This window comes from Choristoneura fumiferana, chromosome 2, assembly GCF_025370935.1.
Source record: "Choristoneura fumiferana chromosome 2, NRCan_CFum_1, whole genome shotgun sequence".
NCBI classification, from domain to species: domain Eukaryota; kingdom Metazoa; phylum Arthropoda; class Insecta; order Lepidoptera; family Tortricidae; genus Choristoneura; species Choristoneura fumiferana.
The window spans coordinates 12012525-12023664 of record NC_133473.1 but is presented as its reverse complement, the minus strand read 5'-3'; the positions used below and the strand labels follow the sequence as shown (position 1 = coordinate 12023664).

Sequence of the window (11140 nt, the reverse complement as noted above, 5' to 3'; positions counted from 1 at the left end):
TACACTTAACTGAAAAATAAATTCGAATGAAAAAGGTTCAAGTGTATCGAATTAAGTATACAATAAAAAGACACAAATTAACTGGGGAATGATCTTTACTTGCTCTTTTATCAATTTATATTTGACTCTTAGCTGCATATACTTAACAAAATATGATAAGTATAACAATATTTACAAGTAAATTTTTTTGGGCCAAGGACACCTGAAGTATCCTAACAGCAAAGAAAGTGAGTGACTCTGTAGCTGTGTTACACATATATCTAAGTTAACAAAAATAGTCGAAAGGCTATTTATTTTAAACTCTTCACCGCCCCAGTCATCTAATCGTGACAGCAAATGGAATGCCTCACTCGCCAAGGGCATTTATATATTATGACCAACATTCAACTCGAAATTAATCCTTCTGCAATGGAATTAAAAATCAAGTTGATTTGTCGCTGGTTTTTCTGTGGCGTACAGAGCAAGACACTTCAGTTTGCTTTTGGCGGTGAAGAAGTTAGTTAGGTTTCGGCAAAATGGTCTCCTAAAATAAAAATTTCCTTTTCTGTGATGTCTAAATTCTAGAAAATCCCAAAGAATCCATTACCATAATAACCGAATAGTAGACCCAAGTGTAGCAAAAGTAAAATGCCGCATTTTGCACTGCACAAATTGACATTTACGGTAGTATTTGAGGTAATTGCCCTTACCGATGGCACTCATTAAACGACTGTAAGCATCACTCTCATTACTGCAACTAGGGTGAGAATATGCAAAGTCCTAGGTGCCAATGATTGCTATTAAAGTGCCATAGTTTACCCTGCTGGGAAATTGAAGTTTTCAGTTTAATTTAATTTCGGAGATTGATTATTAAGGAAACAGATACTTTGGGAAAGTAATGTCTCGAAAAATAGATTGTTATTTGTTAACATTCTTCATAATGTTGATGTTTTAGGAAAAGACCAAAGTAATGTTTTAAGAAGGTCTTTAACATGTAACTCCCTCCAGTGTGCCCTCAGCTTTTCTGATTACAAGCATTTTTCATTTATCCGAGATAGCTACGAGTATCACATCACAATATAGGACATTGTGTATTCACCATATTTACTCCATGGAATAACTTAGCATTAATTATATTCCATTCCACTGATTTACCACAGATTATAACCACCTATTTAAAGAATCTCTAAGTCACAGTGCCGGATTTGAGGAAACTTTTTCTGAAAACAAAAATAATTTCACTTGAGTACCTAATTTGAATTAAATAAATAAAATAAATAAATATCATGGGACACTTCACAACAATTGACCTAGTCCCAAACTATGCAAAGCTTGTACTATGGCCACTAGGCAGCGGATAAACATACTTACAATATAGATAAATACATACTTAAATACATATAAAACATACAAGACCCGAGAACAAACATTCGTATTATTCATACAAATATCTGCCCCGGCCGAGATTCGAATTGTATCATATATATAAAATATACCATTTCTATAGATGATTTCTTACCCTTAATTTCAATTCTATTCTGTCTATTTCTCCGCCCAACATATCTACAATATTTTCACCATGTTTCAGCAGGAATGCTTCGACATCGTCAATTGTTTGTATTTTTTTCATATCCTGAAACATTCATATTTATTTTTTCATCAATCTTTTTTAGGGTCCTGGAGCCAAAATGGCAAAAACGGAACCCTTATAGTTTCGCCATGTCTGTCTGTCTGTCTGTCCGTCCGTCCGCGGCTTTGCTCAGGGACTATCAATGCTAGAAAGCTGTAATTTTGCATGGATATATATGTAAACTATGCCGACAAAATGGTACAACAAAAAATAAAAAATATTTTTTTTAGGGTACCTCCCATATACGTAAAGTGGGGGGGATTTTTTTTTCTCATCCAACCCTATAGTGTGGGGTTGGATAGGATTTTTCGATTCAGTGATTTGTTTGCGAAATATTCAACTTTAAAGTGCAAATTTTCATTAAAATCGAGCGTCCCTCTAAAATCTAAACCGGTGGGTGGAAAAATTTGAAAAATTTCAGGATGGTAGTCAGTATATCAAACTGTCAAGGAAAACTATGACGGCTAAGTTTGCTTGAGAATTATTAGTAGTTTTACTCTTAAATAGCAGTCTAAGGTATAAAATATACCTAAACTTGAAAGATTCCGCGTAAAATACGAAATCCTCCGAAAAATATTACTTAATTTTTTCGTAATGGCTAAGGAACCCTATTTTGGGCGTGACCGACACGCTCTTGGTCGGTTTTTATACAATATAGGCTTGCGTTTGGCCACAATCACGCCTGAAGCAAAGCGAGGACGACGCCTACGATAGAATACAATAATAACGATTTTAAGACCAAAGTAGCTTGTTATTATTCATTGTGTAAAATAACGGATGGTAATTAGGTTGAGTATTTTTAACTTACCTCCAATAAAGCATTCAAGTCATGTTTTTCCAAATAAGATCTTGTGAGAGCTCTGCCATCAAAATCTACTTCAGCCTGAAAATGATTACATATTAAATAAAATAAAAAACTAATAAATCTAAGGAAACATACAATTTAAAAAGTAAAACAATAATTACCTTATATCTTATTAGATTACTTCCCATGTCTATACCCTTGACGTCATGAATGGCTCGTATCATAAAGTCTCTTTCTAAGACGCTGTTTATTTCATCTAATTGCTCTTGTGGAATAGATCTAAAAATCAATCGATACTAATTACTATTAAAACCCTAATAACGTCCTCAGCGACCATTTTTTATGAACTAAAGTCAGTCGCGAACAAAACATAGATACCAACAAAAAATATGGACTGATTCTGAAAGGGTACTAAGAGAACAGTTCAAGTCAAAGTCAAGTCAAAATATCAGGTTCGCGTCTGTAACACCCGGATCGGATGTGTCTCCTCTTATCATCATCATCCCAGCCTATATAACATGTCCCACTGCAGGCCATAATTAAGAGGGCATAACTGCTTAGAATGAGAGTGCTTAGGCTGTAGCTTCCACGCGGGCCTTTCGCAGGTTTGTGCAGGATCCCTAAGACGATGTTTTCTTTCACCTTAAAGTTCGTGGTATATGTCAAATGTAATTTCACACATGAATTTGATAAGCTCAAGAGGTGCAAGCCTGGACTTGAACCCTTTGCTTGAGAGGCCATAGGTCAAACCACTAGGAAACAACAGCTCGGTTTCTCCTTTACCTCCAGGCAAACAAATTGTTCAAGCAAAGCCCCTTTTGTTAAACCTTATAATCATTTACCTGCCAACCAATGCGCCAACGTTGCTGAGAATGATGAAGGAAGCGACTCCGCCAAGCAGCGTGCCCACCAGTATACTGCCTACGGCATCGAAGAGTGGGTTGCCAGTATATTGGGACATTGCCATACAGGAAGCGGCCACGACAACGCCCGCGACCGCCGCTGTGTCTTCCATTAGAACCACATTCACGGATGGGTCGGAGCTACGCATTACTAAATAATCAAAAAACTTATTGAGAAAATTACACGAAAAAGAAACAATAAAAATCGAAACCAAGCGTTTTCCCATAAGATAAGATAATAAATATAAAAAAATTGTTTGTTTAAAGATATAAGATGTATTAACATACTATATTCATATAACGGCGTGTCAGCTTCCTTCGCGCCTTTTCGGACTGCATTCAACGCTACCATCAGCGTCGCACCTTCCGACACTACTGCTCCACCAAGCACGAAGTAAGCCTAAACAAAAAAAAACCTATTCACGGCTCGGCCACTACGCGCGATTCTGTCTTTGTCCATTGGGCTGCGAAGGCGCTCGACGCACACTAGTTTTTTTTTTCTCTTTTTTTGAGACTGAACACTCCAGGTGATCATGTCAGCCTCATGGGTGCTCGTTCATGTTTCCTACGCAATGCACACTAGTTAGAAGGCTTCTTAGGCTCGTGAAACCTACGCCCTGAATGTGCACTTTCGCTAATAGAATAACAGAAAGATCTCTGTCTCGGAAGATTCAAAAAGTGCACTTTCTTAGATGGTCCAGTTTTCCACAAGGCAGGTACACTTTTTCAAAAGAGCTGTGTCACAAATGTGGAAATTATACAACCAAATGTCATTAATTTAATACCAAGTTCCTAGTACGCTGCAATATCAAAACAGATTTCAAAATGTCTAAAATTTGTAATGACTTAAACCTACTTCTTACTCATAAAACACCGTATTCTTGAAGACTGTTATTAAAATTAAAGTTAATACAAAAATGTCTCAAGATTAAAATGAACAATTCTCATTTATGTTTGTTGAAATAAAGTTAATAGTATATTGTGTCTTAAGGGCGGTAAACAAGGAATTACGAAGGAGAGTCTATTAGAAGCCCGAAGTCGAAGACTGAGGGCTTTAATGAGTCGATGTTCGTAATTCTAGTACCGCCCGTGCGACATACAATGTTTTTCATCACAATTGCGAGTAAAATTGTATATTTGTAAAATAAAAACTAGTATATTTTCAATAATTGCCAATACCGCTTTGGCAGCGCCAGCTCCGCGCCCCCCTTCCCCCACAGCATGTGCCCGACCTGCGCGCGCCGCGCTCCTGCACGCCATGCAGTGTCACACTCATTTACCGACCTTGAGCTTCATGACAACAAAATTAGTACGGGCAATGACTCATTTACCGACCACGGGTTTCATGACAAGCACATTAAGGTCGAGGGTTTTATTAGGGGGGTTGCAACCAAGGTAGCCTGCATGTTACGACACTGTTTACGAGCAAGTGTGATGAAATAGTACATTGTGTCTTAAGGGCGGTAAATAAGGAATTACGAACGAGAGTCTATTAGAAGCCCGAAGTCGAAGACTGAGGGCTTTAATGAGTCGATGTTCGTAATTCTAGTACCGCCCGTGCGACATACAATGTTTTTCATCACATTTGCAAGTAAAATTTTATATTTGTAAAAGAAAAAATATAATTCTTCCAAATATTGGCGATACCTTAGGCTGTGCTCTTGGCAACGTCGCCCTCTACCTCCCTCGGCATGCGCCGCAACGTGCGTGTGCATGTGGTGGTCCATGTAGTCCTGCAGCAGCGCGCGCACGCGGCACGGCGCAGCGCCATCAGTACGGGCACTGACTCATTTACCGACCTTGGGCTTCATGGCAAGAAAATTTGTACGCGCAATGACTCATTTACCGACCACGGGTTTCATGACAAGCACATTAAGGTCGAGGGTTTTATTTGGGGGGTTGCAACTAAGGTAGCCTGCATGTTACGACACTGTTTACGAGCAAGTGTGATGAAAAATATTTTTCATCCCAACCCTCGACCTTAATGTGCTTGTCATGAATATTCTGTATTCTCAAAATACCTAAAACTCGTACTGAGCTGCTATGGAACAATGACTATATTTCGAAATCACTGTTTTTCATAAATATAGCGATGAATATATAAACTACTTATCAACTTGATGATAACTAAATTAATTATCAACTTGGACTTCATCCAATTTTATTTTGTTACTATTTTTTATCATAAATACGATCGAAAATTTAGTAGGTACCCAGTCCAAATTTTAGGTATTATGAGACAGTCATTTTGATCTTTGGGCCAATTAAAGGTATTTTTCAATTTTGTTAATTATGAAACTAATACATTTTCACTTTTCACCTTCATTCTTAAGACGACCAGATGGCCTAGTGGTTAGAGAACCTGACTACGAAGGATGAGGTCCCGGGTTCGATTCCCGTGTCGGGGCAGATATTTGTATGAAAAATACGAATGTTTGTTCTCGGGTCTTGGGTGTTTACTATGTATTTAAGTATGTATCTATCTATATAATTATATTTATCTGTTGCTTAGTACCCATAACACAAGCTTTGCTAAGCTTACTTTGGGACTAGGTCAATTGGTGTGAATTGTTCCGTGATATTTATTTATTATTATTTATGTTATTCTTAATAATTATTCGATATTTGAAGTTGTTCTTTTTACCAATTATATATTTTGGATATCTGATATAATGTGTAATAGGTAATTGTGACATTTTGTTATACGGAAATTTTTGACATTTTAGAACTCATCTGTTTTGACATTGCGACGACATACTAAAAAGATGGTATTACGATATTTGGTTGTAGCGAACCGGTAACGGAAATTTTGGGTTAATGTGCGTTTAGCAAAACTACAGTCACCAGCACCAATATCTGACACAACAAATCGTGCATAAATATCTGATACGACTTTATTTCTAGAGCCGGAAGGACGTGTCAGATATTTTTGCACGCTCTGCTGTGGCAGATATTATTGGTGGTGACTGTACCTACTTTTTGGGAAATAGTACATTACTGCAGAGGCCATGAAGTAAGGGATTGATGGATGAGTTTGGGGTAGACGAATAAGTAGTACGAATAAAACGAGTCCCTGTTCTGGCCGAGGTTTGTATGTGTCTTGACTAAAGATTATGACTAGCTTTGATTGCGACATACCGATCAAAAGATTGCAATCATTATATTATAACTGTTTATCAAATTTCATTACCCAGTAAAAGTCGTGCAATGGCTGGGGATCCAATATTCCAGTTACACCGTGATAAAAAGACAGTCCACTGCCAACACAGAATATTCCCACTCCTGAGATCAAGGAAGAGACATATCTCATGTTTGTGTAACCATATGGGTGGTCTGGGTCAGCCATCTGGAAATCAAAAAAATAGTGATTATTAGCTAGATACATTAAGTTCTGTAACTACTTATAATTAACCAATCAAGAACTTTTGTGTATTTGTAGTCATCAAGTTTCTATTCTTATTGCAAACTGCAGCAACCATTGATGAAGTAGTATGACATAGACATAACATAGATAACATAGTGGTTCTTGTCCTAGACCAGTGTTTTTCAAACTGTGGGTCGCGACGGTCGCGGTATCTTTAAAATACTCTCACTGTTTTTGCGTATGAATATTTAATGTTTGTATTAGTGATGCAACAAATGTCATTTTTTAAACATTCGCGAACGCGAATGCGAATATCTGCTACCGACATTCGCGAATGCGAATATTTAGTTTTTCGTTTTGGCGCCAAATTGTCTATGGCAGTCTCGTTCGAACGAAGTGCGTTCCGTTTGTATTTTGTTCCGAGAATTACCGAGTTTACACGAACGCATCGCAAAGTAAATAAATAAATAATACCAAATGATTAAGTGAAGACTGATAGATAATGTGATTACGAGGTTAAGTTATTTTTTCTTGTATAAAAAACATAAGAAATGAATGTATTTTGATTTTATTAACCTATCTATTATCTAATAATTGTATTTTTTTCTGATAATCATATTCGCAGAAATTTTGCGAATGCGAGTATGCAAAAATATGCTACATCACTATACCTATTACCAATGTAGGATAATACCAATAACTGTAGGTGGAGGTAGACAGGAAATCGCCAAATATTTTTCAAACCAAGGGGGTCGCGTCCTGAAAAAGTTTGAAAAACACTGTCCTAAAATTTACCTAGACATAAACCATTAGAAAGCGGGTGGAAAAGGTACTAATATTTTACATAGATAGGTACCTACTGTTGCCATGTTCAAGTATTTTACGTCCAAAATTTGACAGTTATGAGGAAAGTCGCGCCCTCGTTTCATTTGCACTCTAGGCAAAACACCTAGACATGTCTTTAATAAAATGTAAGTACTTCATTAAATATTTCTTAATTTTTTATTTCCTAATGACATACCTGAACAGATTTATGTATGCCATAGGCTAAGATTAGTTGGTTCACAGTATCAGCGAGGGAATGAATGCATTCAGAAAACAAACTGTGAGAACCAGTGTAGCACCATGCACAGAGTTTGAAGAGAAAGTTGCATCCATTTCTGAAAACCAATTATGTAAAAATAAACAATACCAGTTCAATCATTTTAAAAATACATTGTTCCTTTGTGGGTGAGCTGTTTTTTTTTAAATAGATGTACTCACATTCCTATAGCAGTAAGAACCACTCTGCCAGATCTAGTTTTTAAACCAGACTCCTCTGCTTCAGCTTCTTTCTTATGACTCATTTCTCTTCTGTAATTCCTTAACCGTCTTTTGACAGTAAAGACATCTGTTTAACAGAAATAGGCAAACAAATGTAATCTTAAACAAAAATTTGTTTGGTCAAATAGCTTATGTGGCATGTCAAAACACACCGAGTGAGTACAGTCACCATTATAAACATTAGTAACACTCCAAATAACCAATCATAATTTGATTGCTTAGTAGCGGCATCTCTTATCTGGGTGAGCGGTTAGTTCCGAAAGAATGTAAAATCTCACGAAGTGAGCAAAACATAGATGTTGCTAGTGCTGCTGCTTAAGTAGTGTAGTAGAATAAAGCAACCTGAGATATGTGTGTATAGGAGAAATTCGTTTCTGTACTCCTGTCCAGTGGTAGTGTAGAGGTATGGCATGCAGCACGGAATGCTGAGGACCTGGGTTAGATTCCCAGCTGGTCTCTTTTTCTGGTTTTTCTGTGCATCCATGTCTCAGTTTATATTTTCGAAACATTAGTCAGTCTAGGTCAGCATTTCCAAAGAATAGTTCCTCCCATCTTATCCCTTTGGGTGTTGTAGAAGGTGAATAAGGGACATTCCAGAAAATGGGCAGATTATGTGGTTGACAATACAGTCAATACATCAGGGGTCTGTCATGCTCAGATGTTTATGAGCATCTAGACAGCTGTTAATGGTGAGTAACTGTACAACAATACAAGTGGCAACTTCTTAGAGGACAATCAGCGTCAAATATGAGGGGGCACCTAGATGCTCAAATATCATGTGTGTTTGAACATGATATTTGACCATAGACACATGTTACTATATGTGCACCTCAGGTGACCCGCGCCTGCTTGTTTGCCAGGTATTTGATAAAAAAACAGCCAAGAGCGTGTCGGGCACGCCCAAAACAGGGTTCCGTTGCCATTACGATAAAATTAAGTACTTAATATTTTTCTAAGGATTTCGTATTTTATACGGAATCTTCCAAGTTTAGGTATATTTTATACCTTAGGCTGTTATTTACTCATAAACTACTAATAATTCTCAAGCAAACTTAGCCTTTATAGTTTTCCTTGAAAGTCCCTGAGCAAAGCCGCGGACAGACAGACAGACAGACAGACATGGCGAAACTATAAGGGTTCCATTTTTGCCATTTAGGCTCCGGAACCCTAAAAACAGCCGCTCCATTCCATTGATGATGCCTTAAGCAATCTATATGCAAATTATTACAAACCTTGTTCATATCTTCTCCTGTCTAATTCTCTTCTCAAAAGCTCTTTGTCAAGTGACTCTTTTGAACCCCAAACCTGAATAGAATAAATAAGTTTACAGTTATGAAACTAATAGGCTTGTTTAATAAATTATGTCACACTCATTTTGGGATTTTTGGACTCCACCACCTGGCCCCTATTGCGTAACAAAGTATGAGTAAATAGTTTAATAGCGATTTTGTATTGAAATTCACTAATACTATCAGCTTGTAGTTTGTTATGTGATTGGGCCCAGTTGTCAATTATTAACATGTTAATTTTACAGAACTCAGTTTGGTAGCTTAGAATCAAATTTATGATAATGTTTTATTTAATTTTATCCATAAAAACTGAGTATGATTAATGTCAGTTAAAGGCTAGTATAATTTATATCAGTAATATACCTCAATAGCCTTGGCTTCAACATCCTTACGATAGTACACAGTAATTGGAGGTTCGGCTTCATATGGTGATCTCCTCAAAACCTTGGGTAAGGTCTCCAAGTCACTTTGCTTCAACAGGTACTCCGTCATTGCTCTCATTGGAGTAATAAAGTTTCGTTCAGTATATGATGCTGAGAAATCTATTAGAAGCCTTTTCTTAACTGGAACAATAAGATAAAAAAATAATTTATCCACATTATGTTAAGTTCATTGGATTTAATTACTTTTTGTAAGTTTGCATAGTATTTATAATGCTGTGTGGCTGTTATTCATCTGCCTTCAATACAGGCATAAAATGTTTGCAGTGTGTGTGCTGTGGACACAAATGTGAATTTAGTCTTGCTTTTATTTTGCATTGAAATTGTACTAAAATTATTGAGTCATGATAGCTTTACTTTGCATGGTGCTCCATAGATCAACTAGTATAATAAACGAGATTTGTATTTACCGGGCGGCACCGCCTTCGGTGCTGGGGCCTCGCTCTTCTGGATGGTGACTTTGGTAACAACATTGTCCTCATCTGTTTCAGCCTTAACAGTTATACCACTTGGCGCCTTCTGTGTCTCTATTTTAACAGACTTCTGATTTTGAACTTCTTTTTGTAACTGCACTGCATCTTTTTTCGGTTCACTTTTATCATAGAAATAATACGAAGTGCCAAAACATCTTGATAACTTTTTAGTTTCAGTCGGCCAAATCTTGACGTCGTACCGCAAAGGACGTGAACTTCCAGTACATATTGTGTGCAGATGCTTCAATTCTGTATACTGCCTACCAAGTTTTCTATAAAAGGATTTAACAGTAAACGAAGACAACATAACCATTTTCGTATTTCTATCTTATATCTAATAGGTTATCAGTAAATCTACACGAGCGCTTCAAAGACACTAAAATACATATTATACTACATGGTATGCAGTATTTTATGAAAGTAATTTGAAGGAGAATTATCAAAACACTTGGTTAATTATTATTTTTCAACAAGCGCATGATAGACTTGGCAGATATTCAGATCAGTCAGTCAGTCAGACCAGACAGTCACAGTCCGTCCGGCAGGGCTACTACGAAATTCGCAAATCGAAGTTTATATCGTACCGTCCCTCTCACTTCCGTATTAAATAATATAAGTATCGGGCGAGACGGTACGATACGAACTTCGAATGTCGTAGAAGCCCTGCGGATCCAGATAGGGTAATGTCATGTCATTTACTCAACTTGACAGTGACAGCTGACATTTTTGAATCGTTCGAGAAGACCCTCAGCAGGCAGGTGGTTATAATCAACTTTTTGTTTTAGATTGGTTGTGGCACAGAATAACTAATAGTACTACACTGGTTGTGGCTGGTATTCTACCGAACAAGGACAGCTCTACCGTACTTGACCTGAAGTATTCAGTATTTATTTATTGCAACACCTTTTACAAAAAATTATAAAAAATGATGTTCT

At 37.0% G+C, this 11140-nt stretch overlaps 1 protein-coding gene across 1 annotated transcript; it reads right to left on the bottom strand.

The window, feature by feature from the left end:
* Positions 1 to 77: 77 nt before the first annotated feature.
* Positions 78 to 10838, bottom strand: ZnT49B (solute carrier family 30 member 9). Its single transcript, XM_074109051.1, has 12 exons — positions 10143 to 10838; positions 9656 to 9855; positions 9236 to 9308; positions 7944 to 8070; positions 7702 to 7840; positions 6507 to 6662; positions 3605 to 3716; positions 3257 to 3467; positions 2576 to 2693; positions 2418 to 2492; positions 1499 to 1612; positions 78 to 1199 (listed from the first exon to the last, which is right to left on the bottom strand). Exons 1-12 carry the CDS (start codon positions 10516 to 10518, stop codon positions 1155 to 1157), a joined length of 1746 nt encoding a protein of 581 aa, XP_073965152.1. The 5' UTR covers positions 10519 to 10838; the 3' UTR covers positions 78 to 1154.
* Positions 10839 to 11140: the final 302 nt, after the last annotated feature.

Bases quoted from the DNA above. Each gene is read 5' to 3' on its own strand.
- ZnT49B (XM_074109051.1), bottom strand. From the start codon at position 10,518: ATGGTTATGTTGTCTTCGTTTACTGTTAAATCCTTTTATAGAAAACTT. The intron at 7,841-7,943 runs GTGAGTACATCT...ATTGGTTTTCAG, and splicing joins GTTCTTACTGCTATAGGAAT to AAATGGATGCAACTTTCTCT. The intron at 6,663-7,701 runs GTATGTCATTAG...TTTGATTTCCAG, and splicing joins GCATACATAAATCTGTTCAG to ATGGCTGACCCAGACCACCC.